Source organism: Pseudophryne corroboree, chromosome 6 (assembly GCF_028390025.1).
Source record: "Pseudophryne corroboree isolate aPseCor3 chromosome 6, aPseCor3.hap2, whole genome shotgun sequence".
Taxonomy (NCBI): domain Eukaryota; kingdom Metazoa; phylum Chordata; class Amphibia; order Anura; family Myobatrachidae; genus Pseudophryne; species Pseudophryne corroboree.
In genome coordinates this window covers 231,502,318-231,521,138 of record NC_086449.1, presented here as the reverse complement: position 1 = coordinate 231,521,138, position 18,821 = coordinate 231,502,318, and the positions used below count along the sequence as shown (strand labels likewise).

Genomic DNA, 18,821 nt, shown 5'->3' with positions numbered 1-18,821 from the left:
TCTGTGGAAGTTTGTGAACGGGACAGCGCATCTGCTTTAGTATTGAAAGTCCCGGCCCGGTACTTGATAACAAAAGAAAATGGAGTGAAGAAGAATGCCCATCTAGCTTGGCGAGGATTCAAGCATTGTGCGGTTTTGATATACAACAAATTTTTGTGATCAGTGTAAATGGTAATCACATGTTTGGCCCCTTCTAAGAGATATCTCCACTCTTTCAAGGTAGATTTAATTGCCAAAAGTTCCTGGTCTCCAATAGTGTAATTTCGTTCGGCCAGAGAGAATTTACGAGAGTGGAAGCCACACGGATGTAATTTCTTATCTGAGGAGTACTGAGAGAGAACGGCCCCAACTCCGACCGAAGATGCATCAACTTCTAGGAAGAAAGGTTCTTCAAAATTTGGTTGTTGGAGTACTGGAGCGGACATGAAAGCTGATTTCAAGTGGGAAAAAGCCTCAATGGCTTCGGGAGGCCACAAACTCGGGTTAGAGCCCTTTCTCGTCAAGGCAGTAATGGGCGCAACAATGGTGGAGAAACCCCTCACAAATTTCCTGTAGTAATTCGCAAAGCCCAGGAATCTTTGTATTGCTTTCAAAGAGAGAGGCTGAGTCCAGTCACGAATGGCAGAGAGCTTCTCCGGATCCATGCGAAGCTCCATCCTCGAGATGATATAACCGAGGAACGGAACCGATGTCACTTCGAAGGTACACTTGGAGAACTTAGCATAGAGACGATTCTTTCGTAAACGGTGGAGCACCTCTTTGACCTGAGTCCTGTGTTCAACAAGATCTTTGGAAAAAATCAGTATGTCGTCTAAATATACCACAACACTTCGATATAACATGTCTCGGAAGATTTCGTTGACGAATCCCTGGAAGACGGCAGGAGTGTTACTAAGGCCAAATGGCATCACCAGATATTCGTAATGCCCATCCCGGGTATTGAAGGCGGTCTTCCATTCATCCCCTTCTCGGATGCGTATCAGATTATAAGCTCCTCTCAAATCGAGCTTGGAGAAAACGCGGGCGCCACGAACCCTATCAAATAACTCTGTGATTAGTGGCAAGGGGTATTTATTCTTGATGGTGATATCGTTTAAGCCGAGGTAGTCGATACATGGTGTCAACCCCCAGTCCTTCTTCTTCACGAAAAAGAAGCCCGCTCCAGCAGGGGAGGAAGAGGGGCAAATGAATCCCTTGAGCAGATTGGACTTAATATAGTCCGACATAGCTTGAGTCTCGGGAAGTGACAAAGGATATATGCGGCCACGGGGCGGCATCTTCCCTGGGATAAGGTCAATAGGGCAGTCCCAAGGCCTATGAGGTGGTAACTGGTCAGCCGCCTGTTCCGAAAACACATCCTTGAACCCCTGATATGCCTCCGGAATATGCTCTTCATCCGACTTAGAAGAGACACGGAGCGGACAAACGGGAGTGAGAAAGTTAGCATGACAAAAAGAACTCCAAGACAGAATTTGAGAGGACTTCCAGTCAATGTGGGGATTATGAATTTTGAGCCAAGGCATTCCGAGGACCAGATCATGATGCATTTCTGGAAACACCAAGAATTCCAGACATTCTTGATGAAGAGCCCTGACCTGCAGCTTAACTGGCTCCGTGCGCCACGTTATGAGACCCTTGGAAATTCTAGTACCATTGATAGCCATCAACGAAATAGGCCGCTCGATAGACCGTACCTTTAAATCCATGCTTTGGACACAGGAAGAAGAAACGAAGTTCCCCGCAGCTCCGGAATCCAACAGGGCCTCACAAGACTTGGAGACTGACTTGGTGATTAAAGACACAGGAAGCAAACAATCCAAAATCGGAGTAGATTTAGTCGTGACCCCCAACTTGACTCCTCCAGAACAAGCTAGGCCTGCCCGTTTTCCGGACGAGATTTACAAAACTTGAGGAAATGATCTGCGGCTCCACAGTAAAGGCAAAGTTTACCCTCACGACGACGCTGTCATTCCTCCGGAGACAGTCGGGACCGGTTAATTTGCATGGGTTCGTCAGAGCTGGGCACAGCTGCCGGCCTAGGAGGAGGATGCCGGAACCTGGAACGATCTGAACCACTACGTTCTCCTCCACGCTCCTGCATCCGAAGATCCACCTTGACGCAAAGGGAGATCAACTCTTCTAATGGATCCGGCAGATCCCTAGTGACCAACTCATATTTCAGCCGGTCGGAGAGACCGTTCCAAAAGGAAGCCCTCAGGGTGTCATTATTCCAGCGAAGTTCAGAGGCAATGGTCTGGAAATGAACCACGTACTGACCCACGGAGCGGGAGCCCTGACGAACACGGAGCAAGTCAGAAGAAGCAGTGGTCATCCTGCCGGGCTCGTCGAAGATTCTTCGAAAGGACGTAATGAAGTTGGTGTAGTTGGAAACCACGGGATCAGATCGTTCCCATAACAGAGACACCCAATCCAACGCTGACCCTTCAAGCAGGGAAATGATATACACTACCTTAGACCGATCCTTAGGGAAATTATGAGAGAGAAGCTCGAAGTGCACCTCGCACTGGTTTAGAAAACCACGGCAATTCTTTGGATTCCCATTATAGCGGGAAGGAGTAGGAAGCTGAAGGCGTGACCTGGTACCGGCCGGAGGTTGGGCATTACTAGAAACGGCAACTGGAGCAGTTACGGGAACTGAAACCGGAATTACGGAAGCTAAAGATGCTTGAATTTGATCCAATCGGCCGGACAATTCCTGGAGATATTGCATCACCTGGCCATGTGGCGCCTCCTGAGTCTGAACTCGGGAAGCCAAACTTTGGATGGCGCTCGACTCTGTGTTCTGATCCCCGGGTCCATGTGGCCTGAGTATACTATCACTGACCTGGTTTGGAAGTGTTGTGGACTCATGGTTTCTTCCAGTGACCGGGAAGAGGAACCGCCACTGGGTCGCAGTAGAGATGGCCGAATGTAGGTTTTCCTCATGCAGGATTAGGACGGTAGACAGAAGGCACGGGTGGACGCTTGAAGGTCTCCTGAAAGACAAGACTTACAAAGGTGCTGATGAATTGGTGAAGATTACCATTAGCTCACTGAGAGCGATGCTGAGGTGCTAGAATCACTGAGGTGCTAGAGGCATTGAGGTGCTTGAAGGCACTGAAGCGCTTGGAGACGCTGAGGTGCTTGGAGGCACGGAGGTGCTTGGAGGCACTTAGGTGCTTGGAGGCATGGAGGTGCTGGAGGCACGGAGGTGCTTGGAGGCACGGAGGTGCTGGAGGCACGGAGGTGCTTGGAGGCACGGAGGTTCTGGAGGCACGGAGGTTCTTGGAGGCACGGAGGTACTGGAGGCACGGAGGTGCTTGGAGGCACGGAGGTGTTTGGAGGCACGGAGGTGCTTGGAGGCACGGAGGTGCTTGGAGGTTCGTCTGGAAGCGCTGACGCCACAGGGATACGGGAACTCTGGAGATCACAACTACAGCAGCAGTAACGATGATACTCAGGCGCCGGAGCTCTGCCCGGCGTCTGAATTTGTACTTCCCGCCAGCACGTGATTGGGGAAGCGCCGATGACGTCACCCGTCCCTCAGTGGACGCCGGGCGCAGCTGCAACGTCCACACTACGAGCGCCGGACGGAGCGCCGGGTGCCGGAGACCGCCAGAGAGGACGGCCGCCCGGAGAGCCAGCACCCCCGGAGAGCAAGTACGGCGGCCGCGACGGCGGCATGACACCCCAAATATATACCAACTATATGAATGTAAAGGTAACATTTAGGCATCATTTTAAATTGGACACAGCAGTGAGGATAATTTATTTTAATATTGTCCTGGTGCTTGCTACTGTAGGTAATGCAGCTCAAGGTACTGTTCTATGCTAATCATTGAGGCTCCAAAATGTTCCACACAGTATCTTTATAGCAAATAGAAGGTCTGGTGTGTTTTGGAGGAAGGCCTCCTCCCAATCAAAGATCTTTGTAGAAGTGTTTAATAAATAAAAATAAAAATAATAATAATAATAATAATAATAATAATAGCGATGTATTCTTTCATGTTCGGGTTCAGTGGCCTTTAAAGTGCAATATTTATGTAATGTTAACATTTCACGCAATAAAATGTTACTCTTGTTTTGCAATTTTCAGTTCAATATTTTAAATAGTTGTTCATATAATAATATTATATAAACAAACTTTTTACAGAACAATCAAGAACTCTGGACTCAGAAGCATACAGCCAAGGGCGTTTTCCAAGAATCCACAATTGCACTATATGTAAGTAGAGGCTTTCATTTTTTTTCCTCACCTGTTAGTTTAAGCATGCATCTATTTATTCTATTAGCTTTATTCATGCATTACTTCTATATTTACATCTGATTAATATTTGGTGAGAAAAATATTTAAATAGGAGATATTTAGGGGTGTATTCAATAACTGTCGGAAGCTGCCATCTTGTCAGAAAGACGGCAGCTTCCAACGGAAATAGGTCGGAAGGGGTTCCAACCTATTCAATAGGGGCTGATTTTTACGACAAGTTGGGAATTCCCGACTTGTTTGAAAACACGTGGATCGGCGGAATAGGCGCCGATCCGCGTGCTTCTGTCGGAAATGGGGCCAAATCCGACAGGTTTTGGCCCCCTTTCTTACAAACTCAATCCGACTTTCAAACAAGTCGGATTGAAGTGAGGAGACGAGTGGTGCTGCGGGCGGCTGGGGGAGCTGAGATCGGCGGCCGGCAGGAGGAGCTGGCTACAGGGGGACATGTCTGCGGCGGTGGGAGGAGGCGCTGCAGGGAGAGAAGTGCCTGGCCGTCCCCCGTCTCTGTCGGAGTACGGCCCCCAATATGAGCAGTCACATGTCTGGTTTTGCAACCAGTTCAGTGATATGTACATAACACTCCCATAACAATGTCTGAATAGCCACCTCCCAGTCACCACTCAGGAACGCCCAGTACATTTCCTATACATTTCACACACTGTGTGTCTCAGTCACAACTACGAGTACACACAGTGTAACACACATACCATACTAGTTCTTAGGGATTCTCGCACACATGCAGTAGCAAAAAGTCCCTCAACTCCATGAACATTGGCATTGTGTAAGAGTTATGACTCAGAATCAGGCACTTGGTGTTTTCCATTGTGATATTTGTCAATATAAATAGGAGACAGGTCACTTTTTAATAAACAAAAATAATAGTTCCAACCTTGCCATGTTTTTGATTTGATCTTCTCAATACTTTAAGTTACCAAAATTGGGCATGGGCACTTTTTTATGCTGGGCATGTCTCAAATGATCTACAGTATTCCCACTTGCACACGTTTTCTAACTGCTCTGCGCCTAAATGGCACAGGTAAGATCTACACTATATTTTTTACGGTGAATCTAGCACAAATTAATGAGATACATGTGGTTTAAATAATAGCTTACTAATATAATGACACTGCAATGTCCAGGCACTAAATGTGCAACTACACTGCAGAGACACATTATTATGACCATCTCCTACATTTGATGACAGCAGTGCGTAGCCCATGAAGTACGTCACGTGTCGTGCGCTGGCTTGGTGGGTATATAAGGTGTGCGATAGGCCATGTGCACACATATCACACACTGCTGTCCTGGGTACAAGGGGCAATTTATCTGAGTTGCAAAGAGGGATGATTATCGTTTTTTCGGGCTAAGGGTGGCAGAATTTCTGAAACAGCGCAATTTGTGAATTGGTCACATGCTGTGGTTAAGGTGTATAGCGACTGGACAAATGGCACCATTGCGAATAACTGACGTGGAAACTGCAGAGCATCACATGCCGTTGATGTGAGAGGTGAACGTCGGTTATGAAGGTACATGAGAGCCGACAGACACGCTACAGTGGAGCAGCTCACCATCAATATGAACCTGGGGGCTACCAGAAGTGTGTCTAAAATGACAGTTCAGCCCATCTAGCTGCTGTCCGTGCTGCACACTGCGGATACTCTGGCTATTAGCTGGTGGTCATAATAATGTGACTCAACCGTGTAATATTACAAGGAAATTGCAATAGTATGCATATGACAGAATTCAAAGTAATGGAACATTATTATGCTATTTTTCTTTTTAATTTGTTTTTGTCTCTTATGAGCTACAATATGCATTTCTCAGATTGTTATTGTTTGAAATTACAGTGTTGTTGAACTCACTAATAAAGTACAATGTGATCACTAATTCTGGTGATATTATACATTCGCATGAAATTGGTGTACTGCAGGAAGACTTGTATTACAGATCCAAATGGTAAGGGTATCAAACCTTCTAAATAGCAAATGTAAGAGGTGTTACCCTTAGCAAACCAACTGTGTTCAAGTTAACATTTGTTTAGTACATTCTATTGAATAATAGCTAGAAACTTATTGATTGTTATGGTAACTTCTCCACCAGTCCTTCTTAGAACGTTTGATCATCACCCCATACAATATGTATGAGTCTTTGCTGAATCTATGAATCTTACCTATGAACCATCTCATTGTATAATCTCTGCACACTGAGGTTGAGATTGATTAACTAAAATGCACATGAGAATTTCTGAGATCTCATAATCAGTATAACTTCATTATAGTTTCACTTATTCCTGTGAACATAGAAATTCAGCCTGAATAAAACAAAACATAGCTCTAGTGCCAGATTGCAAGCTCAGTCTTATGTTCTCTATGTTTAAATTAATTTGTTTTACAGGAGAAGTTTGTTGTGCATTAATTCACTTTTGTATTTTTAAAGAACACATAAATCACATCCAAGTGAGAAAGATTTGTCTCTGTCCACCCTAATGCTAATGTCCACTGTGGTGGGAATGAAGTGCCTTCCCCCTCCTCTGCTGCTGCGGCTGTTGCTTCCCAGATAGTGCATTAATGTACAGAACAGAATTTCTGTCTTTTTAATTTCCGCTCTTGAAGTTGTCCAGTTTTGTCACCTGAATAAGTGATCAAAGCTCCAATGATTATCTCATCATCTCACGGCACCAAAAGTCAGTTTCACCTATCCCAGTGCACATAAAAATTTCATTAACTTTTCAAGCTTTTTTTTTTTTTCCATGGATGATCACTCAAAATTGAAATAAAAGAAAAAAAATAGATTCTTCCCCCGCATGCTGAGATATTGAAGGATTTATGGCACTTCAGAGTATAAGTTTAAAGCTGGCTATCTTTAATTTGCTTTATTATTCTGCAAAACTTTACAAACACTATTTTGTTTTAGGAGGATGTGACCAATAAATCTATATAGTGGAAACTGCTTGCAGTACATACATAAATTATATATAATAAATCCTTCTATGATTACTTCAATGGCATCAGATACTTTCTAGAGGAACTTTTATATTGTGCATGTAATGCCGGTATCCTATCAGCAGCGGTAACTTACTGTTTCCAATCGGTTTGCCGGCACTCTCCATTTAGCCCCGTAAACTGGAATTTATCGGGGATTATGCTTTGAGTGCCTCAGCTGCCAGAGCCACGATAACACATGCGATCGGGAGCTTATCCCGCTACCCAGTGTTATCGCACACTTGATGGTTCTTCTTCAGCCGATAAAAACGGCCTGTAATTGGATAGCGCAATAATGACTATCGGTCAAAAATCGCAATATTAGGGACTTTTTATCGGCCTAAAAAGGATCGTATCTAATAGGATACCAACCAATGTATATGTCCCTGATAAAGGTGTCTATAATGCTTCAAACTTCGGAACACAACATGTGTCACTACATCATGAAGTATGAAGTGTGCCTGTTGTTATTTGCTGTGTTATATGCAGTATGTGTGTGTGTGTATGTACGTATGTATGTATGTATGTATGTATGTATGTATGTATACACACACAGGGCCGGCTCTACCATTAGGCAGCTTTAGGTGGCTGCCTAGGGGCGCCAGCTCCTGGAGGGTGCCACTGAATTCATCTAGCAAAAAACTGAAGGATGTCTCTATATGCGGCCTCCTCCTTTTACACTGCGCTGGCTGCTGCTGCGGGTCTAATCAGGTGCAGCTACCACTATCAGGCTGTACCACATGGTGCCTCAGTGCTTCCTCTGTGCCAACACATGTAACATCAAGTCATGTGAAGGCACATAGGAGGCGGATGTAACTATGGCTCCCGAGGGGCGCCTCCACGGCTGCTCCTCATAGCCCTGATGCACCTCCTGCAGGGGGGTTGCAGGTTAGGGGGCACCAGGTTGAAGCTTTGTCTAGGGTGCATAGAGACCTTGCACTGGCCCTGTATACACACACATACACAGCACACACACGTGTGTGTTACATCCATGCTTTATGGAAAGTGCTTATTGTCATACCATATACTGTATGGAAGAGGTGATGAAGAGCAGTGATGACAGGAGAGTGGTGCTAGACGTGGAAACTGAGTAGATAGTCTGTACGTTAGATAGGTCAAGCGGAGAATAAATCACAGTGAATGCCTTTAGGTACTACATTTTCTAAGTTGTCCTGTTTATAAACTCTTTTTTTCTGTTTTTGTTTTTATAGTGTAAGTTGCACCTGTGTTATACATTTAAATTAACTTTGAGTAAAAATGTATTTATTAAATCAGACAATATTTTATTATAATATCATTATTAGCCTTTTGGTATCAAACTATAGATGTGATGTGGACATTACTATACATGTAGTCATCTCTTTAGAAGTGGGCAAGATGTGGGCATAATGTGCATGACTATAGATGTGGGCATGACTGTAGATGCTGGCACGGATATTGATATGGGCACGGCTATAAATGACTCTACATGAGGGCATGACTATAAATGTGGACATGGCTATACTTGTGGCCATGTCTTTAGATGCGGGAATGACTATAGATGCGGGAATGGTGGGCATGACTGTAGATGTGGTCATGACTATAGATGTGGGCATGACTGTAGATGCAGTCATGACTATAGATGTGGGCATGACTGTAGATGTGGGCATAACTATAGATGTGGGCATGACTGTAGATGCGGGCATCACTATAGATGTGGGCATGACTGTAGATGCGGGCATGACTTTAGATGCGGGCATCACTGTAGATTCTGGCATGACTATAGATGCGGGCATCACTGTAGATGCAGGCATGACTATAAATGTGGGCAACACTGTAGATGTGGGCAACACTGTAGATGTGGGCATGACTGTAGATGTGGACATGCGTATAGTTTTTTTTTTCTCAAATGTTTTTTAGAAGAATCTCAAGACCACATGCATCACCCAAACGCGTGAGACAGTAATAGGGTAATGACAGACCCGGCACAGTGAGCAGCCTCTTCAGATGCCGTACACTCCAAACTACAACATAGATTTATTTGGCTATAAAACAAAAAAGATGCTAATTAACTCCTGTACATAATCTACAAATATGAATGTGATTCCTCATATCATCGCTTATGAGTGGTGAGCTCTGGTGTTATAATAACATTGTGTATTATCAGGAATAAAGAAACCCCAGGCTTTTGTATGTCACAGAGTTTATTGGTCACTCATAATATTCTTATGGCTCCATTTAATAACGATATTAACCGGGCGGTATTTTTCATTTAGTTTCACTGTGACACATATGAATATATTACCAGTATTTAAGATGACTTACCTGTCCGGCAAGGTTCAGTGGTGTTTCCCTCCTCCGAGTGTCCTCTGATGAGATGACAGAAGCCTAATGCCCACACCATGGGGGAGATGTATCAAACACAGAAACATACAATTTGATGGCAAATAATAACCATTTGGTCTGCCTATTTTTAACTTTAAAACATATGTGATCCTTAGTTCTAGCCCAATCATGTTTAAATTGCTGTACTGTATTAGCCTCTACCTCCTCTGATGGAAGGCTATTCCAGTTGTCCACTACCCTTTCTGTGAAGTGATTTATTCACAGATTTTCTATGAACCGACCTCCCACCAGTTTCAGTGTATGTCCTTGTGCTCAGGGCAGTCGAGAGCCGGGCTGGGCCCAGGTACTTTTCAAGGGGCGTGACCTAATCACAGGAGGTGTGGTTATGTACCCTTAGAAAAAAATACTGACAAAAATAGTATTTTAACTTCCTCCATGGCCACACTGCAGCCCAGAACACAGCAGAGTGTGCTGGGCTTAGGAGAAGAGATGCAGCTGCTGCTGCCAGGTAAGGGGGCCTGGGCCCCTACTGGGCCCTCACTGGGCCCCTCCATCAGACCTGGGCCTGGGTAATTTGTACCCTCCCCCCCTCTCGGCACCACTGCTTGTGCTCTAATAGATGTAATTCTCTTCGTCTAAAGAATGTCTACCTCCTGTACCTTGTTAAAACACTTGATATACTGTGTTTGAAAGTTTCTATCATGTCCCCCTTTTCCCTTCGCTGCACCATACTTTACATCATTGCTTCCATTTTTGGGCAGTGGAACTCAACTTCCAATCCTCTGGAATTATACCTGTAGCTGGTGACGGGTTGAATAATTCTGATAATGGTGCTACTAGAACCCCTTTTTTGTCATCAATATTTATTGCAATTACAAATGTATCAAAGCTGTAACATCAATCAAGAAGTATCCTTGGAATTATCCCATTTAGCCCCAGTAAGTTACCCAATTTCTGTTTTTAGAGTTCTGTTAGAACCTTCTCGTCTGTAAATGTATCTACCTCATTTTTATGAATATAGGTGCACCTTAACTGTGGCCCTTTCCCCTCTCTCTCAGTAGTAATACTAAGCAAAAATAATTAAGATGATCTGCTATTACATTGTCTCCCTCAACAAGACATCTACTCTCTCTCTGTAGTCTTATTATTCCTCATTTTCTTTTTCTACATTCACTTACTGTATATTTCTAAAACAAAGATTTGCCCCCTTTACCTAATGACTGGGCCATTTTCTGTTCAGCTTGTGCCTTTGCACATCTGATTACCTATTTGGCCTCCTTTTGTCCAAAGAGGACAATCTGAGGTGTTGCTCACACAACCAATCATATGCTACCTATCATTTATCTAGTACATTCTATAGATAGAATTTGATTAGCTGCTATGGGCACCTTTTCCATCTGTCCTTTTTAAAAGGTTTGAAAAATCTCCCTCCCAAGACATATGTCCCTATAAACTGTAATATGCTGTAGTGTATTGCACAGTGCTATTTTCAGCACAAGTATCTCCTATAATATTCTGTGCTGCACTGAAAATTCCAGCAATCTGATTCACTGGTAACAAAGATTTGTAGAAACACACCTTAAAAACTTAATAAACCCCTTCCACAAATCAATTGGCCAATAAATGCTCATTAGCAAATTGCACCATGTAGTAAACATAGAGCAACTGTATACCAGGAATCTTTATTTCTTAACACTGCATTACTTAACACCAATTAGTTTTTTCTTTGACTAATGTGTAATTTCGTTTAATCCTTGTGTTCCAAATAATGTTGTTCTTTGTACAACCACATATTGATTTTTCTAACTCTAAAGACCCAACATTTAGCATTACAAGTTAAACATTATAAACATGTCCTCATGATTTCAAACAAGCCATTTAATTGAATTTGATATCGGATTTCAGAGGTTCATAAACTTTACTACAAAAAAACCCTAAAACTTTTGCTTTAGTTTCTGCTCTTAAATCGCCGTTTATTTGGGACAGATGTAGTCAGGTTTCAGGCATTGCAACATTTTCTTCCCAGCTCCTTATTAAACCCATTACAGCTAAGAGTGAATGTGACTCTAGAGCATAATAGCAGAGACGGGGGTGCCAGTAAAGTGACAGTAATGCACATATGTCTCTTTGATTTTCATGTCAATTTGCTCACATTTATGTTGACATCGATTTGGAACATAGAAACTCCTTCTGCTCCGGTATGAGAGCATCGCAACTCTTCAATGCTTTACTGAAGTGTCCTCTTACCCACCAGATGACCTCTTACTAACATACTGTATATAATTGTATGTAATGGAAAATAGGTACTAGATTCCCATTTATGCTGCTTTCACAAATCAATACTTACTAGTAACTTATTAGCAGTATTATATTTACTTACATAGTGCCAGCATAGTCTGTTGCATTATACAATTCGTATATGTTGGTACCAAAGGCTTAGGGGTCTATTTACTAAGCTTTGGATGTAGATGAAGTACCAGCCAATCAGCTCCTAAATGCCATGTCACAGGCTGTGTTTGAAAAATGATAGGAGCTTGTTGGCTGGTACTTTATATCCGTCTAATTTACCTCCATCGAAGGCTTAGTAAGTACTCCTGTTCAGAGGTGTAGCTAGGTGTCATGGTGCCCGGAGCAAGGGTATGTTTTGGTGCCCCCCTCTCCTGTACTGAATTGGGGGCATGTTACATTTGAAAAGAAAAAAATATTTACAAATCCTCAATTGGTGACAGAGCCAGTTCTAAACCTTGTGGAGCTCAGTATGAAAGTTTCCTTTGGGCGTCCCCACATTTAAAATATGGACAGTGCGCGACAAAGGCATACAACTAAAATATAGGGGTGTGGCTTCATGGGAAGGGACATGGCCTTATAATAGTACCAATTAACATTACACTACCCAGTAGTGTCTGTTATTAACATTACACCACACAGTAGTACCCCTTATACATGTTACGCCACACAGTATAGTTCCGTATACACCTTATGCCACAGTAGAGCCGCTTATACACCTTACACCACAGTAGAGCCGCTTATACACATTATGCCACAGTAGAGCCACATATACCTTTCACCACAGTAGAGCCACTCATACAAGCTACACCACACAGTAGAGCCACTTATACAAGTTACACCACACAGTAGAGCTGCTTATACACATTACGCCACAGGAGAACTGCTTATATGTTATGCCACAGTAGAGCTGCTTATACACATTACGCCACAGTAGAGCCCTTTATACATTATGCCACAGTAGAGCTGCTTACACAGAGCCCCTTATACATTATGCCACAGTAGAGCTGCTTATACACATTATGCTACAGTAGAGCTGCTTATACACATTATACAGTGTGACCCCCACAGACCTGAACCCTCCCCCCAAACGCTCAATGAAAATAATGCACCAAAACTGTCTCCCCAACTTAATATTCCCCACAATGACTCAATAAAAATAATACCCTAGAACTGCCATCTAAGACCTGATAATCCCACTTTGCCTCATTGAAAATAATGTCTCAGAATTGCGTGAGGGACAGAGAGAACTGCTCCGTAACCCTGCAGCACAGCCACAAGCACACCTATAAAGAGGATGTGCAGAGCTACAGCATGTGCCGGCTTTCTGTATCTCCTGCTGTCGCCACTGGCCTGCCATATTCCCTACCTAGTTTCAGAGTCAGCGTGTGCCCCCTCTGATCCTCCTGCTCTGCGGGTGCCTGTACAGTGCTCCACGGCACAGACGTGGGTGGGGTTAGCAGAGCTCCCTCGAACTTTTCCTGCGCTTGGAGCTCACGCTCCACTGGAGCCACATTCGCTATACCCCTGCTCCTGTTTAAGGTGTCAGTTGAATCTGAACTCACTACAGCCCTACTCCATGCTTCCACCTAGATCAGTCAGGATTTCAGTTATCAAAGGTGACCAATGTGTTATTCAGCAACATGGGGTCAACCCAGGATAGCTCTGTTACTGTGATGCTACACCACAGCCGTATCGGGAAATTTTTCATGACAAATAACCTGAGTAATGGCTGCGTATGCACCGCCGACACTGCCGCTACTGGTACCGGACACCCACCCCCGTCGCTACCCTCCCTTTCCTGCATAGTTACCCGGTGATCGGTGCTTCGGTATGGTCCTCTGGCTCCAGTCATGTAATCGCCGGCTTCCTGCACTGTGACGCGTTCATCTGATGCTGTAAACTGCTGTAATTCTGGGTCAGAGTGCAGGAGCTGGAGATCACATAACTGGGGAGCCAGAGAAGAGCACCGGTATTTACATTTTTAATTTTACAAACTGAACAGCTACACAGTGAATAGCTGATCACACTGCTGGGTCCCGTCATAGCTTTCTCTGCCAGGGGGGCAGAGAAAGCTGTGCAGAAGGCTGCATATCGCAGTGAGCCCTGTGAAGCTGGCGTAATTATCAGATGGCTCACTGCTGTATTTTTTTAGTAAATTTGATCAGTTTGCATTTCCCATTATAAGTATGGGAAATGCGAAGTGGATTACTAAAAAAAAAAGTGAATTAAAAGGTTTGGAACAGTTTTTCACAAAAACTGCTCCAAAAGCCATTTAATACATTCAGGTGATACTAAAATAATGTGAAAAGGGGATGAAAACACCCTTTTTCACATTATCTTAGTAAAAATAAAATGTTGATAAATCTGCCCCTAAGTCTTATACTGCCTTGGTATAGGGAACAAAGTACTTAAAAAAAAAAAAAAAAAAAAAAGGTTTTCTTGAAACACCATGTTGTTCACATTATTTCACAAACATGCACATCACAGTATGTAACCACATTGCAGCATAAGATGTACATACATTTTGATATAAGTCCATATTAAAAGTCAAATAACAGATGTTATTAGCCTTAACGGACAGCTACAGTATATCAGAAAATATCCAGACATTCCAAGCATAACAACATACCTCTTTTATAAAATACCAAGGCAATAGTGGCAAATGGTGCAGCAAAAGTAGTACAGGCGAATTCAAATGCATTTTATTTTGCAGCCAAGATTATCAGATCAAAAACAATACATTTTACTCACTTTAAAATATATGCTGTGGACTGCCTATAACAGGTCAGAAGATAAGGGAAAGTGCAGGATTGTCTATTTTAGGCCTATTCCCAACTAACCACAGTGCTAAATTCCTGGTGGTATACTTACTAAAGTGCAGATTTATGGATGGTATAATAGTTAGCATTACTGCCTCACAGCACTGAGGTCATGGATTTGATTCCCACCATGACCCTAATTGTGCGGCGTTTGTATATTCTCCCCGTACTTGCACGGGTTTCCTCCAGGTAGTCCAGTTTCCTCCCACATTACAAAAATAAACTGGCACAGATGAAGCCGTCTTTATCTTGGCTCTTTATGTGACTAGGCGCTCCCATCTGGGTGCACCTAGTCACTGTGAGCGTATCCATCTGGACGGGCGCACGTGCCCGGATGGAGACGCTCTCCATTCACTTTAATGGAGAGCATCTCCGTCCACGCACCTGGACAGAGATGCTCTGAATGGGAAGCGGCTCGTGTACTCCCGGCGTGACTAGGCAGACGGATCGCGAGAGTGCATGCCTGCATCTCGGCCAGGTGAAATAACGCTTGCTCCATCTGTAGGTTATTTGGGTCCCAACAATAAAATTAAGCCTTGCGCGAATGTGTGTACATGTACATGTGGTTAGGAATATAGAGTGTAAGCTCCACTAGGGCAGGGACTGATGTGAATGAATATTCTCTGTAAAGCACTGCAGAATATATGTGCACTTTAAAAAATAACTGGTAATAATAATAATGTTGCCCAAACGGATTCTAACTATTATCGTCTAGAAGGTGCTAGATAAATGATAAGTAGAATCTTATAGGTTGCTACAGAATGTGCAACATCTCCACTATTGTAAATCGCACTTTAATAAATACTTATACTTCAAGCAGTCTTAGCATCATATCAAGGCATTTGTTTTATTGGTTATTTTTAAATTCAACTGTACTGATTTGTATATATGTTTCTAAAATATATTGAAGATACATATTAAAAATGCAACTAAATTGTAGTGTGACCAATGGAATTGTTTACACTTTTTCATGAATGGTTACAGTGAGATGATCTTATGTTTTACAGATGTGTCCTCATACACTATTGCTGCAGTTGTTTCATGCAGCCCTTCTCAGTGTGCCAGTCCCTGCGCAACTCGGCTTTCAGCAAGCATCTTTTTTGCTGAAATGTGCATCTTAGATGCCCACCTGAAATAATTGGATGAAAAAAAAAAAATCCACTTGACAAGACTGCACTGATTGATTTGGTATTTCATCACTTGTACATCTGTGTGCGAATGAGTCTGTATACGATGTGCTGCAATGCACAGGCCAAGTTCCGTTGTGCTTCATTTTCATATTTAAAATGAATTCCTCAGCAGTTAAAGTCGCAGCCACTTACGCTGGTTTCTGCGAACATTGCGCCCGCTCCTTGTTCCCGGGGACATCTCCAAAGCGCAAATCACTTGTAAATGACCGCGTCGCCATTTTCCAAGTGATTTGTGTCTGCACTGCAGGTATGCCTCCGCGGGACTCCGGAGGGGAAAGTATAAAAACATAGGTACAGTGTTAGCCCCCCCTGGACCCAGGGGCCCGTGTCCACCGCACACGCCGCACCCATTATAGAAACGCCTATGGTTTCATTGTGTCTGTGGTGCGAATGAGACTTACTTGCATCGGGCATCTCGCTCCGCATGATGTAGTGAGGCTTGGTGATTAGGACACAACACTTTAGCTATGGAATTTTTGATTTATTTTAGTTACATTACAGTTAGTTTATGGGTTTAGTGTTTTTATTATCTTGTTTAATGGCCTTGTAGTTGTCTTCGTGAAGCTGTGTTGGTTTCAGTAACACATTTCGTTCATTGTTAATGGGTCGGAATGCAGTCTTGGCATTTCCCTTTTCTCAAGTGATTACCATGAGAACAGGAAAGAGTTGTAATTCCAGGTAACTGAAGGACAGAATATCATTGTCTATAATGAGCATATTATTGAAGAGACACAATTAGTGCCATTGAAATAAGACAAATTTTTGCCATGCGTGAAGACATGGTACTGTATTTAACACTTCCTTTCACAACAGGTTTAGCTGACTACATTCTAGCACAATCCCTCATTAGTCTCTTGCACAAAATAACATAATTGTAGCAATAAACTTGGTTATTCATAAATCCATTGGCATTAATCTAAACAAAAATTCAAGAAATAGCAAAATATCTTTTTGTAAAATGTGCAAATTAGTGAATCAACAGGAAAATGGTTTAGAATGATTTGTAAATATTCCAGTCGATTGCTGAGTGATCATCGCTTTTTTACTAAGGGCGGTATCCAATTAGCCACGGCAATTTACTGCGGCAAATTGGTTTGCCGAGGGTTATACAATTATCTCTGATAAACCAGAGCTTATCCCCGGTACTTATCGGGGATTATGCTTCGCGTGCCTAGGGTACGTGAAGCATAACCCATGATAAGTGCCCCTTAAGGTGCACACACACTTGCCAATATATAGGCCGTTCTCTTGAACGACCGCTATATGGCAGGTCTGTCGGGCCAGTTTGTATGAGCGATCTGTCTGTAAACTCTGTCGTTCACAGAAATATCACATCGCCCCTGCTGCACAGCCGACGACCAATATATCGTTAGAGAGATATTGGCACTTCGGTGTGCGTATGGATGGTCAGCCGACCGCCCATACACAAGCGACCGCAACCGGCTGTGGCTGACAGCTCAACTGGGCGGGCATGTGTCAGAGAGAGTTAGATTTGGGCAGGTTATTTTGTTTCTGTGCAGGGTAAATACTGGCTGCTTTATTTTTACACTGCAATTTAGATTTCAGTTTGAAAACACCACACTAGTGGCATAAGTTTGTCCCAGTCGCCCAGAGGCATGACAAATGTTGGTGCCCCCCCTACATATGCACACACGCACCATGGTGGTCATTCCGAGTTGATCGTTCGCTAGCCATTTTTAGCAGCCATGCAAACGCTATGCCGTCTCCCACTGGGAGTGTATGTTAGCTTAGCAGAATTGCGAACGAAAGGATCGCAGAGCGGCTACAATGTTTTCTGTGCAGTTTTAGAGTAGCTCATAACCTACTCAGCGCTTGCGATCACTTCAGACTGTTCAGTTCCTGTTTTGACGTCACAAAAACGCCCTGCGTTCACCCAGCCATGCCTATATTTTTTCTGTCACGCCTGCGTTTTTCCGAACACTCACTGAAAACGGTCAGTTGACACCCAGAAACGCCCACTTCTTGTTAATCACTCTGCGGCCAGAGTGTGAAACTACATCAGTCGTAATTAGACGTCGTGCGTGCGCATTGCGACGCATGCGCAGAAGTGCAGTTTTTTTGCCTCATCGCTGCACAACCACCAAAAGCAGCTAGCGATCAACTCGAAATGACCACCCATATGTAGCTAGCCGGCACTCAGGGTGAACAGTAGTAGCGTGCTCCAGTGCCTGTCCCAATAGTAATATACAGTAGATACACAAGCAAAGTGGACGGCACGCCAAGTCAGTCATCACAATATAACAGACACCAGCATACCTTTATAGCTCAACTACAGTACAGTACTCCCTCACCCACCAGAGGGTCCCAATGGAGATGCTTTAGCGCAGTGGTGTGCCAATTAGAGATGTGCACTTGAAATTTTTCGTGTTTTGTGTTTTGGTTTTGGGTTCGGTTCCGCGGCCGTGTTTTGGGTTCGACCGCGTTTTGGCAAAACCTCACCGAATTTTTTTTGTCGTATTCGGGTGTGTTTTGGATTCGGGTGTTTTTTTCAAAAAACACTAAAAAACAGCTTAAATCATAGAATTTGGGGGTCATTTTGATCCCAAAGTATTATTAACCTCAAAAACCATAATTTCCACTCATTTTCAGTCTATTCTGAATACCTCACACCTCACAATATTATTTTTAGTCCTAAAATTTGCACCGAGGTCGCTGGATGACTAAGCTAAGCGACCCTAGTGGCCGACACAAACACCTGGCCCATCTAGGAGTGGCACTGCAGTGTCACGCAGGATGTCCCTTCCAAAAAACCCTCCCCAAACAGCACATGACGCAAAGAAAAAAAGAGGCGCAATGAGGTAGCTGTGTGAGTAAGATAAGCGACCCTAGTGGCCGACACAAACACCGGGCCCATCTAGGAGTGGCACTGCAGTGTCACGCAGGATGTCCCTTCCAAAAAACCCTCCCCAAACAGCACATGACGCAAAGA

General features: G+C 43.6%; 1 protein-coding gene across 5 annotated transcripts in view; it reads left to right on the top strand.

Moving 5' to 3' along the window:
• Positions 1-18,821, top strand: part of NTRK3 (neurotrophic receptor tyrosine kinase 3) — a 787,704-nt gene that overhangs the window by 242,808 nt on the left and 526,075 nt on the right. For all 5 annotated transcript variants that reach the window (XM_063925760.1, XM_063925757.1, XM_063925758.1 and 2 more), the window contains exon 4: positions 4,154-4,225. In XM_063925760.1, coding sequence (XP_063781830.1) covers positions 4,154-4,225 — 72 coding nt within the window. The remainder of the gene's footprint in view (positions 1-4,153; positions 4,226-18,821) is intronic.